We start from the raw sequence: 24,365 nt of genomic DNA on the forward strand, positions 1-24,365 counted from the left end.
TTAATGCTTTAGCAGACAAGAAAACACATTTATTTAAACTGCTGCACAATGGGAATCTCAATCATTTTCAAATGCCAGCTGAGGGAGAAGTGACTCACATGGCTTGTGTACAGGAAGCCTCTTTGCAGTTTTCAGTGATGAATTTCTTTTCCTCTGAAGACATCAGGGGTGTGAGTGCTGCTGAGTGGCAGCAACGTGCTTGGCAGTGTTTGGACATGAAGAGACACGTGGTTCCTGCCCTGGAGAGCTCACAATCTAAATGTGACATGGACAAAACTATCCCAACACATAACAATTGACTGAAATACCATCTGTCAGACACGAGATGCATTTTAACAAGCAACTGGAATACCAAATATATATATAAAGGTTACAGGTGGGACAGAGTGGTGGCTGTGTTCTGTTTTTATGTTCATACAGGCACTAAAGGTAGTGGTGCTTTGCTTGAGAAAGGGATTTTCTTTTCTTTGGTGGGGTGGCTCCAGCTGGTGCTTCCTGAGCAAAAACAAAGAAAAATCAATTAGAACTCAGCACTTGTGTGATGTTACAGATCTGAACTCTGCACAATGCTGTGATGAATTAATTCCCATGCAACAGATGAACCCGGATTTGGGAGAGGCGGCATGAAAGAAGTGATGGATTTCCTGCCCTGTTGAGAAATCCCACCTGCACCTGGTTGGTGAAACCTTTGGCAGCTACCTCAGAGTCTGAGTCAGCTGGGAATCCAGCCCAGGACAGGCTGGATGGGCCTTGGAGCAGCCTGGGATAGTGGAAGGTGTCCCTGCCCATGGCAGAGGGGTTGGAACTGGGTCATCTTCCAGGTCCTTCCCAACCCAAACCATTCCATGAGTCTATGGATCCTAGAAAGGGCATTTTGTATCTGTGATCAGGAGGAAGTCCCATCACCCAAAGGGAAATCTGCTGGAAGTTCCAACTCTCTTCTAAGTTTGAGTTTCTCCCCAGAAAGTGATTTTCTCATCTGTATTCCAATGCAGGGGAGAATGGACAGAGGAAGGAGAAAACCTGAAAACCTGAAAATTAAAATTAGAAAGCACATGCTGGCAGAACTTGAGCAGTGCTGGTGTGCTCACACATCCACACAGGACAAACTCTGCCTTCCAGGTGCTTCCTCTTTTGTGGCTTTAAATTTGGCCTATTTTCAGTAGTTTCATACTGAGTCATATTTCCCATCAGGCTCCTCTCTCTTACCAGTATTTTAAGTTTTCAACTGAATTTGAGAGAGGAATTCATGTGAGGCGTAGAGCTCCTAAAAGCTGCAGTGGAATCAGTAGCTGAGTAAGAGAGAAGAGGGAATAATTCTTATTCCATGTGAAAGACAAGCTACAACAGCTAAATCTACTTTTGAGTCATCAGCTGGGTACTTTATGCATGGACACTTCACCTGTCCACAACAATAATTACAAAAATTGCAATTTTATCTTACTGTAAGGGCATTTAGAAACTGTACTTGATGCTTCAATATTTACCTGAAAACCTGTTCAAGAAATATTGTGTTGTAGGGAACTGTACTAAGACTCTTCCTGCTCCTCCACCTCTTCCTTTTCTTCTCCCTCTCCCTGCTCTTCTTCTTCTTCTTCCTTTTGTTTTTAAATAGAAAATATTTGTAGTTATCATATAGGAATTGAAAGAAAAAAAATAAACAGTCTTGAAATGCAAAGCTCTGCTTTTACCACAGTTCTATTTCTAGTAAATGCAGTATTCTTTGACATTCAAAACCAGAGTTAATGTATAGAGTTTTTTATCTCAACATGGCAGGGATTTATTTCATGGAGTTTATAGGCACATGCAGGACTATAAGAATTCTTTTCCTAGGGAGGTTAGAACATGTGGTTAAGCTGCAAATAGATGCTCAAAATCAAACTAAGAATATGAAATATGTGTAAATATGACAAAAAGTTTAATATTTTTAATTATACACTTTCCTGAAGCAGTAAACAACTAAAGATTCATGGCACTAGACTCCTGAATGATCTAAAAATCACCTGGAATCAGATAACATAGCCTTGTTTCTATCTCTAAAGTTCTTATTTCTCTCTTTTATGCAGGAGAAATGAAACAATTGAATGACAACAGCCCTTTGCTTCAATCAACAGTTATCTGAAAACTGAATTTGTGTCACACAGACAAGAATCTCTGCTTATTCTCTTTCTAGAATGAATGAACCTCTGCTCTGAAAAACAGCTGGAAATTGCTTTGTGGGCTCCTCTGCTCCTCTTCCAGCCATCCCTTGTCCAAAGGCACTCCCATGTGTATGAATCAGCTTTATCTCAATCTGCAGCCCCTTCACAAACTGCTTGGACTGCAAAAGTGACGTGAATTTCTTCCTGGCATAATCAAATAACCAATCAAAGAATCAATAATGAGCTTTCAGCCAGGACTGCAGGTTTTACATGAGCAGCCCAGAGCTTTGTTTTCCCTCCCAGGCACCTCCTGTCTCTGCAGGAGTCACACCTGAGTTGCTGAAGTGAAATCCTGCTTAAATACCTGCTTGGGAATGGAGCTGTTTGAATCAGATTCCTGGTTTCAGGGAATGTTTTTCCAGGGAAAAAAACATTGAACTAAAGAATCACATTCTGAAAAAACAGAAATGTAACACAAACATCTGTGGATTAGAAGTTCTTATGCCAGGAGATCCCACTGACAAACCACATCTTTCAGACATTACCAACTTCCATCCAAAATTCAAGTAAAATAACTTTTAAAGGGAAAAATTGGTTCTTTGTCTTGCTTGAAGCATTAGTTGGTGGTGCCAGGGTAAAACTAGCCAGGCTTGGTGGCCCTCACCAGCCTCTCCAGGAACCTCTGCACTTTGCCCATGGCTCCAGGAGCTTTAGGGTCAGGAAAAAACACCCTGGAAGGAGCAGCTGAGGGAGCTGGGGAGGTTCAGGATGGAGAAAAGGGGGCTCAGGGGGACCTCATTGCTCTGCACAGCTCCTGACAGGAGGGGCAGTGAGGGGGGTTTGGGTTCTGCTGCCAATGAAAGGACAAAGGAAATGGCCTTAAATTGCATCAGAAGAGGTTCAGATTGGAGATTAGAAAATTTCCCTGGCAGAGTGGTCAGGCCTTGGGCTGAGCTGCCCAGGGAGGTTTGGAGTCACTGGAATTGGCCCAGAGGAGTCTGGATGTGGCCTTGGGGACAGGGTTTGGGGTGATGCTGGTGGGGCTGGGGTGGCACTGGGTGATCCTGAAGGTTTGGGCAAAGCAGAAAAGTGTTTGAGGATTTGCACCTGGGTGTTAGAAATTCTCACAAGGGAAATATCTCCTTTATGGGCAGAACTGCCTAAATTGTCAGAACAAGTCTTTCACACTGAAAATGCAATCACAGCATGGTGTCAGTCAGTGATTATCAAAGATGGACTTGTCATGGGAGTCCTTGGCAAATTATATTGAAGGCTCTGTGACGGACAATTTCCATTCCATTTACAGCTTTTAATGATTAAAGGCCCATCTTTGTTCCCAGTCAATAACACCACAATAGGACCAATCATTATCTCTAGCAGAATATGACTGTGGTGTGTTTACTTTCATGAATAAGAATTTACCAGCTTGTGAGTGAAGCAAAAGGACTGAAAAGAAATTAAATACACACAAACAAAAGATGTTAATAAAATATCCAGGTGTACTATACCCCTGTTGCTGCATGTTCTTCCTCGCCTTCCTACAGATGAGATACAAAAGAAAATATTAAAAAGATAAAATAAAGAAAGAATAACAGAAATGAGACAGGGTAAACACAGCAGAAGTTAAACACTAAATTTAGGAAAATTATGTGGAATTCACTGGACTCATTTGGAGATACTGTCCTACAAATTAACTCACAAAGCACATTCAAGCTTAACTTTTATGCTGGAAAATGGTATAAAATCATTAAATTGAGCTCCCTTTTCCTCAGTTACTTCCAATCAAAACTGCTACACTGGCAAACAAAGATTTGAAGCTGGTTTTTGTTCCCTTGTCCAGGTGGAGTTTTTGCGGGGTTTTTTGGTAATTAGCTGGTCTACAAAATGTAAGTATAATCAGAATTACAGAGAGTCTTATCTATGCTATATATCATCATTCAGAATTTGTCTTGTGATTCTGTTAAGTGTTGTAGGCTGCAACAGATGCCTTGGCTCAACAGGGAATAAAAAATAATACAAGCTGGTTTTAGACTGTAGATTGAGCAGAAGTGATAAAAGAGATTTTTTTTTAAAAGAAAAAAAAAAGTGAATAGAATTTAATGGTGGATCCTAAGCTGGCTTTTGGGGGAAAGAGCTGATCCTACACAAAATCCCAAAGACAAGAGACAAATGTCACAGTGCCACACAGAAGGCAGAGGGGTTGATTTGAGTTCTCATGGAATGACTTAAAGGAGTGAATTGCAGTGCCAAGGTTTAAATATGGCCTGAGGAATTGCTGAGACAGGATACAGACTTGCACCATAATATGATTTTTCAACATGTTTCTAAAATAATTTTGCCCTGAAGGGAGCCTAATCTGTACTGAAAACTGATTTAACTGGGACACCACTTAAAAAATGCTCGAACCTCCAAGCTTAAATCTGAATTCAAAATCAGACAGTGAAACACAGAAAATTTATTACCAGCACATGGAGTGACCAGCAGGGTCCATGTGAGCTGGAGCTCAGTCTTCTCCTCAGGAAACTCAAAACCAAAGGGACAGACAAAGCAGGAATGGGGCACTGCATCCATGCAGACAAAAACCTGGAGCTTCTGCATTTCTGCATCTCCCAGGAGCAGCAGCAGAAGGTGCAGAGAGCTGCAAGCTCCACACTGAACATCCCCTGCTCCTGAGCACGGGAGGAGCCTCCTGAAACCTGGAGCCTCCTGCAGCCCCAGGGCTGAGCCAGCCCCAGTTTGCTCTGGTTTATGGCCTGGGCTCACTGGCAAAGGCTGAGGTAATTCCAGAATTTTCCACAGCGCTGACATTTCTCCTGCAAAGCCACTGGAGAAAAGCTGGCTTGGTTACACCCCACAATGGGAGTCGTTTTGGAGGTGGTTTGAAGCAGTGCTAAATAAGGCCAAAATTTCAGTACTGAATTCCCCCTGGCATATTAATTCAGCCATGGAACATAAAACTGCCATCTTTCAAATGTTTGTGTTGAAAATACCTCTATCCTTTAGGACTTAACATCCAGGGGAGATACTCTGATGGCAATCTGGCAGTCTTTGAGCTCTTTACTTTTATAAAACCCTGCTCAGGTAAGGAAATGGTATTTTTACTTTCTTTTATAAGCAAAAAATGAGATACAGAGACAAAAGGTGGAATTCATCTCGCTGTAGCTGCCTCAGAGTTGCTCTTCTCATCTAACCCTGTCCTCTGTGTGCTGTCTGCAGTGAGTGAGAATAGCAGAATTCCTACAGAATGATTCATGCCATCCCAACAGAAGTGATAATTGGGATGAACTATAGCAAGGCAGGCAGATGCCACAGCACTGAAGTGATTTGTCCTGGGTGACATGGGAAGTGGGTGGTGGAACAGGGCAAAAAGTGTTTTCTGTGCTCTCTCCTCTGTCTCTCCCCTCCCTGAAAAACTACAAAGAAATCTATTTGCCACTTTTAACTCCAATCCCTTCTGTGAGAAGTGGAGCAAGGTGCTGGTTGTATAGGAGTGGTGCTGCATGATGTCAGTGCAAAACCTCTCCTCCACAGCTGCCTGACACATTTGCAGACAAATTCCAGCATTCTGCCCTCATTTGAAAAGCATTAAAGCAGAATTCCAGCCAGAAGGGCAGGGAACCCAAGCCAGGCAGCAGTTTTGGCTCCTTTTATGAAACAATAAAAAAGGAGTTTGATGGCACTCACCTGCCAGCTGAAATTCATAGCAACATGGAAAATGCTTGGATATAATTTTTCTTAGGGAAGAATTTAGTTCCCACTGAGGACTGTCCTTATCACTGTTATGAAATCATGAGTGGGACTTCCCAGTGGCTGAGATGTGCCTGAGGGTGTGTAAAAGGGGCTTTCCCAGCCCAACAGTGACCAGATCAGTCACTAATAAAAAGGGCAGTGAGGAAAGGCCTACAGAGAGGTGTTTCCTCTGGAGAAATATTGCAGCTAGATGAAAAAACCCCAAACTCCATTTGTTCTGATCTTTGATGTGAGAAGTGATGCATTTGGGCTGGATATTCCCCAGGGACCATCTGATCTCCAAACACAGAATATCCTGACAAGCAGGCCTGACTCCCTGGGAAGAGTCAGCACCCAAATGAAGCCATCCTTAAAGGATGCAGCTCAAACCTGAGCTGCAGTTTGAGATCTGTACTACCAGAGCAGGAGCAGACAGGAAGGAAAACATTGGCTTCTCTTTCTGCACTGTCCAGGGGATTCTGCAAGGCCTGGAGAAGTCACTGTCAGATCTGCAGCAAACATTTACAGCCAGATTTATCAGCACTGCACTTGCTGGCCATTGAGAGCAGCAAATTTTTTTTTTCACCCAGGCAGGACTCAGATGTCTAGTCCTAAATTACCCTCCATAACTAGACTCTGGTTCCCAATGACCATCAAAATAAAATAAAAAGCTTGGGGTAACAAGTGGCAAAAGGCAGCTGTTGATATTCAAGAATGAGAACAAAGTTCCCTGGAATTTTATCCAGGTTTGATATCATCTTATATCAAAGAAAACACATCCAAGAGGCACTCTGCAATCAGTCACCCTGGGCACACCAGGGGTGCTTGTGGGTTTATGTTCCACGTGCTTAGCTCACATAAAACCCTCAGATCACAAAGAGAAAGGAAAAATTACCTGTTGACCTTCTGGGGGTGTCTGGCCAGACTGAGCCTCTTCAGGAGCCCCTTCATCTCCCTTGTCTTCTGTGTGTGCCTCAGTTTCATTTGTTGCATCAGACTTTTCATCCTTGGAATCAGATTTATCTTCTGTGGCTTCAGATTTCTCCTCTGTGGCATCAGACTTCTCCTCTGTGGCATCAGACTTTTCAGGCTCCTGGCAGCAAAGGGGAAGTCATTGTAAGCTTCAGGGCACATAATCAACAAGTCATTTCTATAAAATTCTTGAGTTTCTTGTTTTGGGAAAATGTTTTTCTGTTTTTGCTTCAGCTCTTAAATGAAAATACCCCCTTTTAGGGTGTATTTCTCCTGTGAAAAGAACACTTGCTGGCATGCTGACCAGGTGGGATTTGTTGGGGAAAACATGAATTCAAGCACTTCTCAGCATAGCAGATTCTCTAACCTTCCTCTGAAAGTTCAATAGAAACCAAAGTTCACCCTGATGGCACATTTGAGTTTCAGTAAAAAAAACCCCTTTTTCCACCAGCATGAATTCCAATTAAACATCATCCAAAAGCTCCAGGAAAACAGAAGCAATAAAGGATTTCACATTTAGTCTCTTAACTTTCTTGCTTAAAAACATCAGGAAATTCTTCCCACATCAGTCACTCAAGTCCATTTATTCCAGCACCATAACCAAGCAGCTCCTGAGAAGTTCTTTATTTGACAAATATCCTGGTGTCCTTTCAGCCAGGTGGCTCTGAAAGGTCACAGTGGCTCCCACACTGTGTCAGACAAAAGGAGGCTTCGAGTGGAACAGCAGAAATATGATGAAATGCAAGAGCATGAAGTGCAAAGTCACCTTATTTGGGACAAGCAGTTCTGGGTCAGACATTAGAAAGTGATTTTTCTATTGCACTTTAGGAGCTTGTCAGTTAATGATCACCAAGGAAGAAAAAGATAAGAAAAAGATGGATGTATTTAAATTAGCATGAGATAACTGAGCCATGAGGGTGATGGGACAATGAAAGAGGTAAAAAATGTAATCCTCAGATGCATGAGGTGAGGAAAAGCCTCCTCTGGATTGCTCTGTGCCATCCCAGTCACTCAGGCTCAAGAAGGAGAAACTCAGACTGGAGCAGGTGCAGAGGGTCCAGGAACATCTGAGGGAGTGGAGAGCCTGTCCTACCAAAGGGGGACAAAAAAAGCTTCATTGCTTTAATCTATTGAAAGTGATGCTGTGAGGGGATATGATGGCACTCCCAAAAATAGATCAGGGTAAACATCAGACAGGGATAGGACAAGGAGGAGTGCTGAGGGAGATGCAAAGTGAGTACAAATTGGCTGTGAAGAAAAATTCTAATCATCATCAGGGAGAGATTTTGGAAGTGATCTGTAGTAGAGAGGTAAAGAATCTTGTTCATTAAAAGGAAATTTGACCCCCTCTGAGAGGTGTTACCTGGGGTGGGCTCCCCTGGCACTCAGGGGAGCTCCTGTCCTGTGTCACCCTGAGTTCTACACACTTTGGGAAGAGCAGCACATCCCTGGGAGGAGACAAACTCCTTCCCATCCCTGAGAGGGGACAAACTCCTCCCCATCCCTGTGACCAAACCCTTACAGCTCAGCCACCTGGTTACTTTGGGGTTTGCTGCTTTTCCATGATTTCATTTGTCTCCACAGTTAAACAGAAGCTCTCAGTCATGTTCCCCTGTCCTTTAAACTTCACAAGTCCTCCTCCAGTGTCCCATGATGATATCTGTTACCATCATATTTTCTGGAAAAATCCCTTTGCCCAGGATTTCTCTCCTGGGAAGCTGAGAAGGCTCAGAGAAAAAGGAAAACAATAATTATCTCATTGCTTCTCCTGTGTTTTGGAACGTGGTTTGGACATTGTTTACCAACAGGTGATTATTTCATTGGTTGCATGTGAATTGTTTTTACTTATTGGCCAATTACAGCCAGCTGTGTCAGACTCTCTGAGGAGAGTCATGAGTTTTTCATTATTATCTTTCTAGCTTTCTGTAAGTATCCTTTCTGTACTCTTTAGTATAGTTTAGTATAGTTTTAGTATAGCATTCTTTAATATAACATAATATCATAAAATAATAAATTAGCCTTCTAAGAACATGGAGTCAGATTCCTTCCTTTCCTTCCAACAACAAGGGTCTCAGAAAATACCACAGAAAATACCTCAGCCAGTGCTCTTGTTCTGCAGAACAGGGCATGTCAGGCTGACTTTTATCCCCAGAGCTACTGGCTGAGTGCTGGCTTAGGGATCTTTGTCCCAGGGTGTGCTGTGGGACATAAGAGATGTCCTCCTGCTGGCAAGCTCTGCTGGATGGGGACAGAAATGATGGAAAGGAGCTCAGGAATGTTAGGAAGCAGATATCACAGCAGTTTGATGTTTTTGCTGAAACTTGACCGCCTGTAGGGCTTGGTGCTCTTTTGGCAATTTTCTGAGTTGTGGGAAGTCAGTTTAACATCCAAGTTACTTGCAGTGAACAGAGAGTGGGCACAAAGGTCCCTAAGTTCTCCTTCCTCTGGAAGTGGAGCAGGAGCTGATCAAGATGAAAGCTTTAAAAAGCAAAACCTCACAGCACTTTCCCACTCTGTCACACAGCTGCACAAGTGTTTGTGCCAGCACGTGGGGGATGCTGGGGAGAGGGATGAGCAGCTGGGAGGGAGCAGAAGGAGCCAGAGGAAGGAGGAGGGAGAAAAGACAATTTCTTTTTCTGGCAATATCGTCTCATTTCAAGTGCACATAAAACTGTGGGTTCACTGCACTCTGATGCTGGTGGCATTGTTATTAAAACGGATCTACAGAGACATTTGTTCAGCTTGGTTTATTGTTTACTTTTCTCCCAGAAACCAAAAAATATTTGAAGATTGAAATATGTAGTAACACAAACATACATTGAAATTCTCTTGTGCAACATTGTGTTAACACATTATTTTCTTACGGAAATGGCAACTTCTTACAGATACTTTCTTTGCTGAAGTTTCTTAAATGAAAAGGACAGCGTTAATGAAAATTAAATTAACAGAATCACTGACCATGATTTGGGTTGGAAGGGAGCAAAAGATGATCTTCAAGATCATCTCATTCCAACCTCCTTGCCATGGGCAGGGACACACTCCACTAGACCTGGTTGCTCAGAGCCCCATCCAACCTGGTCTTGAAATAGATTAAATATTTATTTTCAGCACAAATTTCATTAAAATCCATACACTCAGTATTTTTGGCTGGGACATAAAATGCATAAGAACCACAGAGAGCATCCTAATTAAAATGACCCCTTTGTGTGAATCCATCTCAGATGAATCACATACTTAGATCACAAGGCACAAAAAAGAGTTGTATCTGAAAGAACTAAACTCTAGAAGCAGCATGTTATCAGCCAGAACACATATACACACACACAGAGTTCTTGTTAATTATATGGAGAACTCTGACATTCAGAATAGCATTGCCACACTGGCTCTCCATAGAAACACAGAATTTAATTTTCAACGAATTGAAAATGAAGTACCATTTCTAAAGATTGGCTGACAGGTCATTTTCTCTTTAAATAAAGTGCACATAGCACAAATTTGTAATTCAAAGCAGATTTAGAAGAAGCTTTCTTCCGCTAACTTAAGCTTGAGTATCTACAGATTTGGGGATATCAAGATTCTGGATATTAAGATCAAGAATAGTGGGATTAAGGCTTCAAGTATGCAATATTTGAAAACAGACCCTCAAATCACATAAATCACTGAGTTCACTGAGTCAGACTAAGCATAAAAATGGTGCCAGCTTTAAAAAAATGTACCCAACTTTTGAGGCAGCTGAGATTGACACACGTGACCCCAAACATACAAACTACACTGATTAAAGTTCAGATCTACACGTGAATCCTATTGGGACATCACTCAGGCCACTAATCCAAAATTAAACAGGCTCTCTTAGAAATCTGTCACAAATTTGAGTGATCTTTGGGTCAGGCACAGCTGCCCTTAAATCCCAGCCTGCCCTGAACTGTGTCTGGAACTAATCTAGACCAGGTGTTCCTTGAGGTGAGGAGGTGTTTGGTATTAATAGATTAAAATACTTATTAACACAAGCTGCACTATGTCTGCTACTTCTCTCAGGCACAGAAAACTGTTCTGCTCAGCCCTGCTTAATGATGCTTTAGAAAACACAAAAACCATTGTGGTCAGAAGGAAATAGGAGAAAGGATGATGGGAGCTAACAAACCCTTGCTGAGGCACCACAAATATGGATTGGTTTCCTGTAAAGTCACTGCATTTTATGGGCACATTGCACGCTTTAAGGCAATAGATGTACTTGGTATGATAAAATCACACTATCAGAGAATTACTGAATGATTTGGGTCAAACAGGTATCAGCTTCATATTAATCTTTGTCATGTCTCAGCATAGTAGAAATCTCCAGAAAGAAAATGCATACTGCTTGTGGTGATTCCATGCTTTATAGTTTGCTTCTTCATTCCAGAAAAGAAAAAACCCAAAACCCACACATTTTTTAAAGAAGGGATTAATAGGAAACCTTGTCACATGTGTCACCATCACCATCTCTTCCACACCTGATTTATAATTCCAGATTTATGCTGCTGGAAATCAGTGTCACGAGCCATCCATTGTGCTTATCTAAGGTGGAGTTGGCAGAGAATGAGGGGGAAGCAGAAAGAGAAGCAGAGCAGGAGAATTCTTTGTTAGACAAAGCAGGCAGCCTCTCCTGCAGTGAAGATGCTGAGAAACACCTCTGCAAGAAGTGTGTATGTCTCTCACAAACAGGAATAGACTCCGAAGGGGAGACTATCAGAATTCCACATTTAACAGGGACTTTACAAACACTCTCACTTATTTGCAGTCTCTGGCCTGCAGCCACCACCAAGGCAGCAGTTAATCACTGTAAACAAGACATGCCTGCTACCAATGGCACTGACAAACAAATCTGCCCAGCAGAATGTACCAAACATATTATTTTCAACTTTTCCAAGGTAGTCACAATGTAGAAATGGTAATAGTCTCTGCTGACAGCTGGGAACTAATGAATTCTAAAAAATTGTCACTTTGCTTCACAGATATGGAATCTACCAGGACCTTGCATGAAGAAGCAGATAATCTGTGGAGTGGGAAGGTGGAAAAATGCAATTTTCTTTATCTCACTGATTCTCCACATATCTTTTATAATGACTATAATGTGTAATACCTGCAGTCCTTTAAGCCTTTCATGGCTTTGTGAATGTTAATTAAATGAATTCTCACAAGACCCTTGTGAGGTAGACAAGTCATTTTTATTTCCCTGGGTGGGAGATGGCACAGCTAAAGCAGAAAGTTTAAATCACTCTCCTTATCATGCAGGGACTCAGTGGCAAAGACATTTATAACAACTGGGACATTTAAAACACACCCCTGAGTGTGTTGTCAGCTGTGGTTCTCAAAGCACTTAGAAAAGGCTCCTTTTTTTCCCCCTCTGCTTTTACAGAAGAGGATAAAGAAATATTTCCAGTGGTGTTTCACTCAAAGCTGCTGCAGAGCTGGACCAAGGCAGATCTCCTGCTCCAAGGCACTTCCTCAGCCAGGTCACCACAATGCAGCAGAGTTCTCCTGTCGCTCTGGCTCATCACTCTCTTGATTAATTTCTTTTGTTGGCTCACCCACGTTAAAGATGGCAATATTTTATGAGCTCAGGATAGCAGAGCTGTAACAGTCTCAGTTATAAAACTTCTAATTAGAAGAAGATTCTAATAAAGAAAAAACACATTGGTTTCTGTAAAAAACAACACCAGGGGAAAAAAAACCCATCAAAATAAAATGTTTTTCTTTTGCCAGAAATACATTAGAACATTGTCAAAATGTGATGGAGAACCAGAGGCAGACTTGCCAAAGGGACTTGGTGAAGGGGCTGGGTGAGCCCCTTTCTCCTGCAGGCAGAGGGAGAGAGTTCCATGGTGCCAGTGAAGGATGGGATGGGTCTGATCCCAACCCCATGTTGGGGACCAGGATTGGCCCTGTCCAATGTGGTCAGGAGCAAGGGAAGGCTTCTTGTAACCAACACCACCTAGGAATTGTGTGAGGGAGTCTGCAACATTTAAAAGCTGAACATAATAAAACACTGCTTTGTGTCAACAACAACAACAAACCCATCAGCTGGAGCCATGGTAACGAGCCTGCAGTGAAAGAAGGCAAGAAAGAAGTATTTTCTACTATTTACTGAACCAGCCACTTTTTTTTCCCCTAAGAACACTTTGCTGCTCCAACATCTAACATATTGCTTGCCACTGCCTCTAATGTGACATGCTGAGTCACTGCTAATGTTCATTTTTTATCAAAATCAAATAAGTGATCCCCATGGAAGGGCATACCTTTGTGCCTGGAGGAGGAGCAAGGCCCAGGAACGAATAAATAATGTTTTCCTCCTTGGCAGAGAAAAAGGATTCAAAATCCTACGAAAGGAACAAACAAACAACAGAGAATTGGTATGAAAAATCAAACAAAAAGCACAGGAGGAAGAGACCAGCCCAAGCAAATCCCACATAGATGACAATGGCCATGCATTTGTACAATTGTCTGCATTATCTGAGCCCCAGGAAGAAAACACAGATAAAGGGAGTTTCACACAGAGTGGCAAAATGAATAAATGAGCAAATCTCTCCAGAGACTTACACTTTAATTATATCCCATCCACAGCAGAATCAGATGAAATTGTCTCATTTTAACGTGCCTCAGCTGTACACTCCAAGGCAAAGCTATTCCTTTCAAATGTTAAAATAAAACTTGCTGTGAGTAAGGACACAAAATAGGCCTTCAAAACCCTGGAACTTCTTTATGGAAAATAAAAGGCAACAGTAAATATGATAGCTCGAGTGAAATGGTAACAAGGAAACTTCATTTTAGAGAAAGGCAGTCTGGTCAGAAAATGATGTTAGATTCAGACTGACTTAGGAAAGGGTTGTGCTGTTCTCTCTGATATCCATGTACCAGCCAAAATGTCTTATGCCCTGGTGAAATGAAATTATCAACCAGTACATTAAATGCCTGTTTTCAGTGGAAATGGAGCTGAGAACACCAGGGATGCCTCCTATCCTGCCAGCTACAGCTTGCATGCCCTTTACTGCTTTCACCTCTACAGCACTCCCATCAATTAAGGAAGTTTTGCTATCACTGCTTTTGTCACTGGGAACTTCACAGCTCACATCTGACACAGGTAAAAAGCAATAAATATTGAAGTTCCAGAAGAATCTCCAGTCAGGAGTGACTGGCCCAGAATCACAGGCAGCTCTGAGACAGGGGACTGAACATGTCCTGCTGAGCCCTACACTGCTGCCTTGATCATGTTATCATCCTTCCTCTAATCCCAAATAACTCCAAGAATAGAAGCCTGTAAATAATAAGGTGCTGAATCATCCTTGAGACTTGTTTGTAAAGCTGGGTAAGGACCTGAGTTGTTTTATTGAGCTGTTTTAGTATTTCCAGAGTATAAATTATCAGAAAGGCTGGAGTGGATGGTTTTGAAGTCACCTTAATGCCAACAAGACTGGAATTGATAACATTTCAGTGCAGTTTGGAAGAGCTTTACAGGCAGGACAAATGACAGCCCATTTCTCTGATTTATCTCAGGGACAGATTGGCTTTCACACAGTCACACCCAGTGGGAACTGCTCCATCTGGGAGAAGCCCTGGAGCACATTTTGCTGCTGCTCCAGGCCACCCATTTCTCAGAACATCTTCTCATCCAAGCCAGGCAGTGTCTGCATCTGGATTAAGGATTGGGTCATGGATTTTTTTTCAGCAAACAAGAAAATGAGGATTTTCTGCAATTTGAAGGGCTGGAATTTGACATGGCTGGAATTTAACATGGAATTTGATGCAAACACAGGAAATTTGTGCCCTCCTGCACACCACATAGTCAAGGCAGCCTGAGCCAACCATGGCATGACATGGCAAGAGCTGGGGAACAAAGAGAAGAAAACAAGAAAAGGCCATGAAGTGGACTTGATACTACTTTTTGAGAAAAGTAGTGCATGGCAAGTGTAATAAAACCCTCCACAAACACAAAGCTTTGTAGATAACCAGACCTGAGGACACAAGTAAAATGTATGAATTACCAGACAAGTCCTTATCAGAAGTGGGTATAATCTTCTATGATATCAGGGGCTCCTTGGCAACAGGGAGTGTGCAATGACATCCCACAGTAAATGAAAGGTCACTTATTTCCTCACACTGAGGAGGAAGCTATCATGTATTAAATAAGCGATAAAGGAATGCCTACAGTGATCATGGAATCATTTTTTTATGGTGTATTTACAGACATGCTTTACTAATGGTGACTTGTTCACATCTCCATTTGCTGAATGACTAAAGATAACTGTTCCCAAGGCAGGCAGCAAGAAAAATAAGCAGGAACAATTTATTTCAGGTAAGCAATTATATTTTATCTGTATGAAAAGACATAAATGGTCTTTAGTGCTGCAATTGGTCAAGTGGACATCAGCAGAAAATTCTTCCCCCAGTGCTGGTACAGAACCAGGTCAGAGCAAACAGAGAGAGCATGGAAACACCATCCTTGGAGTCTTTTGGAATTCAGATGGCCAAAGCCCCAGGCAATATAAACTAACTTTAAAGCTACCCTGCTCTGAGTAGCAGGCTGGACTAAAAACCTCCAGAGGTCCCTATCTTTCCATGAATTTGACTCTAGCAGTTACATAAATGATAGAATCATAAAATGGCCTGAGTTGGAACGGGACCATAAAGATCATCTCATTCCAGCCTGGGCAGGGACACCTTCCACTGTCCCAGGTTTCTCCAGGCCCCAACATCCAACCTGGCCTTGGACACTGCCAAGGATCCAGGGGTGGCCAAAACTTCTCTGGACAACCTGGGCCAGGGCCTCAGCACTCTCACAGGGAAGAATTTCTTCCTGATATCTAATCTAAACCTACTCTCTGGAGCCATCCCCTGTGTTCTGTGCCTGCATGCCCTGGAAATTGTCTCTCTCCAGCTTTCCTGGGGCTCCTGCAGGCCCTGCAAGGCCACCCTGAGCTCAGCCCAAAGCTTCTCCTGTGCAGGTGAACAATGCCAGCTGTGCCAGCCTTTGCTGCCAGCAGAGCTGCTCCATCCCTCTGCTCATCCTGGAGCCTCCTCTGGGCTCTCTGCAGCAGCTCCAGCTCCTCCTGTGCTGGGACAGGCCTGGGGCAGCTCTCAGGTGGGCTCTCACCTGAGGGGACACAGGGGCACAATCCCCCCCTCACCTCTGCCCACACTGCTCTGGATGCAGCTCAGGACACAGTTGGTTTCTGGGCTGCAAATGCACATTTCAACATCAAATAAAAACCTTACCAAATAATTCAGAGATGTTTTTTAAAGTACATACAAGGGCACTCTATTCTACAGATTTCAGTTTACAGAAGAAAGCAGAGATTTCAGCTTACAAAGAAAAACAGAAGTTTACATTTCCTTTCTTTTCTAGTTTTCTAAGGGTTTTTGTCACGCAAAAGAAAAGACAAGAGCAACAGAGTGCTCAATATATTTAGCAAGTGACACAGATGCAGACGTCTGTCTAGACATGAGCAAAGAAGCAGCTTAAGAAAAAGATCAAATAAGGACATAATTGCCAGCACTGATGGATTAGAATGGATACTTGAAATTGGTGCTCTAGCCAGGCATACAAAATGAATCAATTTCTAATCTATTTCTTCAAGTGGCAATACCAAAGATCTTGGAGAAAAATAAGATCTGAGCTATTTTATCAGCTATTTTATAGTTTTAAGCTTCTGTAACCTCATGGAAATGCTGCTTCCAGGCAGTGTATCTTTATAAAAATCCATCTATAAGAATCCTCCACTTTACAGTATAAGCTGTGGAGTGGAGCAGCCTTTCATGGTTACCCAGAAAATGAAGATACAGAAAATGTATCAGCAGAAAAGCAGATGTGCAGAGAGACTGGCTTAGCTTTTTATCCTGCCATTCTATTCTAGCACAAACAGAAGACTGCTCACCTGTCCCCAGAACCCCCTTTCCTTTCCACCACTCCAAAAATTTCACTCAGCTGCAGAAGAGGACACTGGACAATGTCCCAAAGGACCATTCCTCCAAGGCAGGAACCATTGCATCACTCTGATCCACTGGTTCTGACCCACCTTTAATGAGATAATGAGGTGATCTCCTGAAAACGAGATCTGAATTTTCTTTCCTGCATTTTCTTCGCATACAGCTCATCCCACCTCCAGTGCATGCAGAGCAGAACATATTTTACAAAATCCTAGATAATTCAGGTGGGGAGAAACCTCAGGAGATCACCTAGACCAACCTCCAGCTCAAAGCAGGGTCAATACTGAATTCAGACCAATAATTCACTTTTTGCCACAGCCCTTAAAAGAGTTGAAGGTTGTCATGTCTCTCTCCAAACCCCTTTCTCAGATTAAGGAAGGAAATATTTAATCTTGACTTTTTATCTCCCAAGGCTAGATCTCCCAGGCCATCATGATGTAATGTGTACAAACGTGCACATGTGTGAATGGGAACCAAACATTGATAAGAACAACTGATAAGGCCATTGATAAGAAGGGAAATGTGGGAAAAGAGTGATCCCAGAAAGAAGAATGGGGGGAAAATGAAATGTTACAGATTGGATCTTAAAAAAATTAAAAAAAAAAAAAGAGTACTAACTGTGAATGAAGAAAATAAAAAATAGCCGGAAGGAGAAAGGGAAAATGTCTTACAAAAAAAAAATGACAGGTGTAAAAAGCTTGTTTAGCTCAGGAAAATGAAGATTAATAGAGGATACAATTCCCATTTACAAATATACTGGATTGGGGCTGTTGAAGCTAAAGGGTGATTTGGGCATAGCAGGAAATGGGTATGAACTGCCTGCATTTAGCCAGGCTACAAATTCAAAGGTTTTTAGGTGCCACAAGAGTGAGGCCCTTAAAAAGTGATGAGAGCAATATATTTTAAAAGGACTTTCATGAATTCAAGATACTGCACTGGAGTCACACAGACCCTTGCAATCCTCAGGGATGCTTTTAATAAAATGGCTGAGGCCAAAGGAGTGGGACACGGGGGAAGATGAATCAGATGAACATTAACCAGCCTAAAACAATTCTGGATTTCTGGGCTCTGCTGGCCCTGCACAGGCTGTGCAGGGAAGCAAATGCAAATCCCCAGGGTTTTATTGCAGAATGTGTCTCTTGGGAGGGTTTTGCAGCAGTCTGGCAGCGCCTGGCCGTGTTCTCAGCCCACATCACACTCCCTGTGCAGCTCCCTCGAGGCACCTTCCCCTGGGGAGCAGGGTAAGCCTCATGCACTGATATGAATCTCATTACCTTATTTATTTGGAAATAATGATGCCATAAATTAGGCTTTGTTATGCACCCACTGGGATCATTAGCTCTGAGCTTTGAGAGCTGGGTGCATTAGAATTCTGGAGACTTTTAGACTAATTGTAAATTTGATTCAGTTTTTAAATCAGTAGCTGCAACTTCTTTCCCCATGGAGGTGTTTTTGCAAAGGACTATTTCTTCACTTGAATTTATTTCAATATGTAGATTATTTGGCTTCCTGAAATAGCTTCAGACGTGCAGTAGAGACTGTATATTTATCATTTACTGTCAAAACTGACCAGTTGCAACACTTTATAAGGCAATTATTCTTTAATTCCTTATATACTTCTCCAAGGAACATCAAAAATATTTATTGCAGCACTGGCTGCCACAAAACTCAGAGTAAGATATATCAAATTACACTTTTTATTGGTGCAGACTGGATGCTGAAATGCACATGAACTCCAACACACCAACTTCTCTTTTAGGAATTCTATGAGGAAATGAGGAAACAGCTGCACTCCAATATTCATATTATGAACTTTTGCTTTGAGAGCACTGAAGTTAATTCTGAAAACTCAGTGGCATGAAAATCCCTGCTGCCCCAGTACAACCTTTCAGGAGTTCACCCTGGGTTTGTGCAGTAAGTCCAAACCAGGCTCACTGGGTGCCCTGTGTCCCAGAGCACTTTGCAGGTTCATTCCAGCCATCAGATCCCAGCACTTTCCAGACTGGCCATTTCCACCCAGACCGGGAGAAAATAAAAGGTCTCAGATTATCTCTTTTGATTCACAGTCCTAATATTCATGCTGGCACATATTATCTTTCTCTGCTTTGAACAAACTGTCTCAAGAGAAAGAACCTGTTATAAGCACATATGAAAATATGAAAGCATCTGATGAATGCTACAGTTGCTGTTATGAAGGGTTGATATTTATTGAATAAGAAATATAATGCCAATAATTCAAACCACATCCTGAAACTATTCCAGTAAACAAATATTCCTATTTATTCGTATATTATAATGGAAGAAGAAGATTCCTATTCCCAGCCTCTGGTACCTTGAAACCCAGATAAGTCCAAACAAACAAAATATCAACACTCTCCATCAAAATTAACTGAAACTTCAAGAACTTTCTCCAGTCAATTTTCCCTCCATAAATAATCTTCTGTTTCATTGCTTTTCTGTGCTTAAAAAATGCTTTCTGAGAGTTGTTCTTTCACAGTGAATCTCAAATTGTTTTAAGGAGTTTGTTTGACGCTTCCTATTAATGGAAAATAGTCCCTTTCTGTGAGAAAACACTCTTTGAAACACTTAAATTTCCCAACAGCTTCTTACCCCACAGTACCGCTCCTCGTTGAAGATCTGTGGAGGGAGGGGAATTCCATTCTGAGGCTTTTTTTCACCCGGGACATTCTCTCTCATCCATTTCCTGTTGTCCTCATCTCCTGCTATGTCCATTTGCTGAAAGTCAATCTTGTTGGCCTCTAAAAAGCCCACGACTTCTTGCTGTTTCTTCTTTATCTGGGTAGGAAAAAGGGAAAACAACATTCCTACTTTAAAATGGAAATGGTTTTCTAAAAGCAACTGCTGTTACAAGAACTCAGGCAAGTTTGTCAAGTTTAGAGAATCTTTTAGGTTGGAAAAGGCTCCAAGATCATTGAGTTCACCCTTTGGCCAAGCCCCACCTTGTCCCCAGAGCTCTGAGTGCCACCTCCAGGCCTTCCTTGGATACCTCAAGGGATGGGGACTCCAAACCTTCCTGGCATCGTGTTCCAATCCTTTTTCCATGAAAAAATTCCTCCTGAAAGTTGGAAGTTCCTGAAGTGGGATTCACTTCCCCAGTAGCCCTCAAACTTTTTGAAGCTGAGATTCAACACTTTCTGTCAGCACCCAGAGTGCTGCCACTCCATCCCTCCCACCACACACCCACCCCCCAGCTTCTTTCTTTCCTCCTTGGATGCAGTGACAACTCCAGCCAAGAAATGAGGCTCAGCAGGAAGCCTCCTACTGTGTTCCCAGATCTGGGAATGTGATGTACAGATACCTATGGTGATCCTGCCTGAAGTCAGCAAAGGTCAGAAAATGTACAAATTGTCCTCAGCATGTTACAGCCTCCTTCTTCCTCCCAGTCCCAAGTGACATTCAGCTTTCTGTGAGCCACGCTCCTCTTGTCTCTGCTCTTTAATGTTAGGCATAAATAAATTTCACAGTAGTTGGGATTGGAAGGGATCTTCCAGTCCAACCCCCAGCCAAGGCAGGGTCAGCTGGAGCAGGTGACACAGGAAAGTATCCAGGTGGGTTTGGAATGTCTCCAGAGACGGAGACTCCACATCCCTGGGCAGCTGCTCCAGGGCTCTGCCACCCTCAGTGTAAAAAAGTTTTTCCTCATGTGGAGGTGGAATTTCTTGTGTTTGAGTCTATGGCCATTGCTCTTTGAGGTATAATATATAAATATGAGTTAAGGCTCGAGAAAATCCAGCACAGCTGAGCTCCTGTGCTTAAATAAATCCCCCATTACAGAATGACATTCCAGTTGGACCACAAAGAACATGTTACATACAAATAAAGCTTGTAACAGACAGCTTCTGTGACCTCTAAAATTCACTCCCGACCCTTTTATTCCCTATGATGCTGATTCTGTGCAGGCACTGAGCTTATAACCCATCCCTTTACTCTGAAAATGTAACACTCACTGTATTTCCCTAGTAAAGGAATGCTGCTCCTGAGCAGCTTTTAAAGAATTTGCCACCAGACATAGCTGGAATGAGGCATCAAGGTAATTTTTATATCTTGTGATTTGAAACCATGTCCTCCATATGTCAGATGTCTGAACACCTGAAATTAAAGTGACACCAAGCTAGCTTAAATCAGAGGGACAGGCAATGAGATGAGAACTAAGTCAGGGATTATGTATTTCCATAATCTAATAAAACAGAAGAGCTGAAGTAGAGTGACAGTCTATTATCCTGGAAAGATGAATTCTCATGAGTAGATAAAATTTCTTTTCCTTGTACAAAGAAGCATCTATCTACACATAGGCTTGCTTATAAAAAATAGCAAACATAAAATTCTGTACATTTTTGTCACAGAAGGAGAGGTTTGCAGTGAGCTAAAGAAAATGCATCACTTTGAATGAAAACACTAATCCAAAGTGGTCAAAAGCCATGCAGTTAACAGAGTTCAAAGCTGCTTATTTCTATTCTTATTTTCTCTTTTTAAACAGAAATAATCTCATTTAGCTGCAGAGTTATTTGCAGAACACAGGCAGCAGAAAGGATTGCTCAAAGGACATTTCACTGGAGAAAGTGGCAGGATAACGTTTGTATAAATGGTTAATAAAGTCTGCAGGAGCCAGCAGCAGGAGTAACATCACATGCTCTGAGAGCCAGGCCACTCAAGTGCTGTCAGCTGCAATTCCAGGGCCAGCCTGTCCCTTTGGACACAGGCACTGCAGGAGATAGGGCTCCTGGAATAACTGCTGCTCCAGACAGACGGTGCCTCTGAGGAGGTCATGGAAATGGAGCCAGGGATTCTGTGCTCCTCTGTTTATGAAAGCTGTAACTTTTAAACCTTAATAATTTCTTTTAATAATTTCTTAATAATTTCTCTTCAGTTTGAGGTTCATAATGCAAGGAGGCTCAGGCAGCACCAGGTCTGAAAGCAAAAAATTGTATGAAAAAATTAATGCTGAGGTAAAGCAGTGAAGTGTAATGGAATTATGCTGCTAAAGGAAAAGGCAAAGAGTTTCTGACTATGACAAAAAGATAAACAGAGCAGAGGATGTGCTGTGTCTTAGGGCTCATCGTTACTGAGGTTTAGGCAGAGCAAAAAACTTGGGACACAACCAAGTGTGAAACCACAAAGCAAACCTTTGTTGTGGGTGGCACTAAGTGGGAAACCAAAAAAATGTCTCCAGGAAGCAGCACTCACAGAGGGAGATGTAAGGTGTAACAACACAGAGGACATGCAAAGCCTTTCCCAGAATGGATGAGACTGCAGGAGCTTGTTTTGCCCTCCCTTGTCTGGTGGCATGGGAAGAATTCGAATTACTTGGGCATAGATTATTTGGAAAGTGGTGATGAGCAGGATATTATTTCAGCAATGCCAGTTTTTCTTTCAGCAAAGCTTGAGTTGTACCATCCCTAGCTACTAGTTCCTTAAAATTAAAAAAAAAAAAAAGTTTCAAATAAATGGTATCTGGCTGGAGTGTAAGGATTGCCAGACTTTGCATCCCTGGAAGTGTTCAGGGCCAGGCTGGATGACAGAATCACAGAATGGTTTGGGCTGGAAGAGACCTTAAAAATCATCTCACTGCAACCCCCTGCATGGGCAGGGACACCTACCACTATCCCAGGGTGCTCCAAGCCCCATCCAACCTTCCACTTCCAGAGTTCTGCTCTTCCAGGGTTCCAGGGTCAGCCACAGATTCTCTGACAAACCTGTGCCAGGGCCTGCCCACCTTCACAGGGAAGAATTTAATCTTAATATCTAATCTAACCCTTTATTCCTTCACTTTAAGGCCATTCCCTGTGTGCTGTCCCTGCATGCCCTGGAAATTGTCTCTCTCCAGCTTTCCTGGGGCTCCTGCAGGCCCTGCAAGGCCACCCTGAGCTCAGCCCAAAGCTTCTCCTGTGCAGGTGAACAATGCCAGCTGTGCCAGCCTTTGCTGCCAGCAGAGCTGCTCCATCCCTCTGCTCATCCTGGAGCCTCCTCTGGGCTCTCTGCAGCAGCTCCAGCTCCTCCTGGGCTGGGACAGGCCTGGGGCAGCTCTCAGGTGGGCTCTCACCTGAGGGGACAGAGGGACAGAATCCCCTCCCTTGCCCTGCTGGTTTTGCTGCTTTTGATGCTGATTTGAAGGGGGGAAAGTTAATCAAATGTCATCAAAACCACAGGAAATAGAAGTATTTTAGAGGTGTCATAACCATAAGCAGTAGGAAGCAAGACTGTAAGACTTCCTCTGTGAGACATGAATTCTCTTTCTCCCACAATTTAGAATCTTTCAGGATATTACCAAATTCTAAACACCCCTGTGACTAACAACAACATTATTTTTTTTTTTATTGTTTGCTCCAAGCCAAGCATTTAGTGCTTTTTAGTGCTATAAATAAGTGTCTCCACTTCTGCCTGCCTTAATGAATAGTTCAATATCAGCTAAGTCTGGAGCAGAAAGATGATAAAGCTGGAGATATTTAAAATAAATTTCTGAAGCATCAAGAGGAAAAATACAAACTGCAGATTTGCTCCAGAGCCACAGTGAATTATAACATTCCAGAATGTCACTGGGTTCACTGCATTCACTTGCACAAAGTATTTATTAACATGAAAACCACTTGCAGTGACTAGGGTGACCACGTAGTACATAAAATAGAGACTTTTTCATTCTTTGCCAATGATCCTCTGCTGATTTACACCAGAGGCTGGCCCCATCTTATATTGAATCAAAAAACAACACCACGCATTTGATGGGACCGGCCACCCAATTTGAAGAGTTCACCAGTGCAAAGAGGACAATTTAAACTTCCAGTTTAAACTGTTTAGGGATTAAATTAATTCCTCCCAGGAAAAGCTGTACATGCTTGATACAAAATTTCTATTTAATAGGATTTTAGTGGTATATTGAGGTTTGTGCTAACTCCCTGCATGAGTGAATTTTATTTTATATATACCAGAACTCATTAAAGAGTCATTGAAAGGATACCTTCCATCCATGTTCATCAGAAAATGTGGAAAACTATTCCAGGTGTACTTGGCATTGCAATTCAGAATCAGTGATCTGAACCCATGCTGAGGTTGCTACAGATATACACGCACCCAGCACACCAGAAAGGAGCAAATACAGAGGAATATTGCCCTGTGAAGATTCCATAATTTTCTTTTGAAGCCTCCAGATCAAAACAGGCCAGACTGGAGCAAGAGTACATGGCAATTTATAAAGCTACCTGAGCAGTGAACATTTTATTACAAATTGTGAGCTACCAAACCTGAAATTCCCAACTTCCTCTTCTTTTTTTTTTTTTTCCTCATGTATCTGAAGTTTTTTTGGTTTTTTGGGTTTTTTTTGTTTGTTGGTTTTTTTGGGTTTTTTTAATGCTAAATATCAACAGTAATTTTAGAATGTAAGGCTTAGGAACAGGCTGGTAAGAGAACTCCAAACTTCCTCAGCAGCATTCCAACTGGAACTTCAGTGAAGGACCTCGGTTCATTCCCTACAGATGATGGTCCCATAAGTGGGGGGTGTTTTTTGGAGCTTTTCCAGTCTGGAGTCTTCTTAAAGAAATGCAGCTGGTG

At 42.3% G+C, this 24,365-nt stretch overlaps 1 protein-coding gene across 12 annotated transcripts in view; it reads right to left on the reverse strand.

The window, feature by feature from the left end:
- SH3BGR (SH3 domain binding glutamate rich protein) overlaps positions 1-24,365 on the reverse strand; it is a 27,760-nt gene continuing 3,395 nt past the window's right edge. For 4 of the 12 annotated variants that reach the window (XM_064406199.1, XM_064406189.1, XM_064406211.1 and 1 more), the window contains exons 2-7: positions 19,413-19,598; positions 13,118-13,198; positions 6,766-6,963; positions 3,650-3,679; positions 1,488-1,598; positions 1-495 (exon numbers count right to left, since the gene is read on the reverse strand). In XM_064406199.1, the coding sequence (XP_064262269.1) occupies positions 1,530-1,598; positions 3,650-3,679; positions 6,766-6,963; positions 13,118-13,198; positions 19,413-19,535 (501 nt within the window). In that variant the 5' untranslated portion in view covers positions 19,536-19,598 and the 3' untranslated portion in view covers positions 1-495; positions 1,488-1,529. Of the gene's footprint in view, positions 496-1,487; positions 1,599-3,649; positions 3,680-5,131; positions 5,215-6,765; positions 6,964-13,117; positions 13,199-19,412; positions 19,599-19,762; positions 19,974-20,007; positions 20,030-20,121; positions 20,668-20,770; positions 20,862-24,365 lie in introns of those variants that run through there. The other 8 variants (XR_010354577.1, XM_064406251.1, XM_064406240.1 and 5 more) reach the window with 8 other exon arrangements.

This window comes from Passer domesticus, chromosome 2 (assembly GCF_036417665.1).
Source record: "Passer domesticus isolate bPasDom1 chromosome 2, bPasDom1.hap1, whole genome shotgun sequence".
Taxonomy (NCBI): Eukaryota; Metazoa; Chordata; class Aves; order Passeriformes; family Passeridae; genus Passer; species Passer domesticus.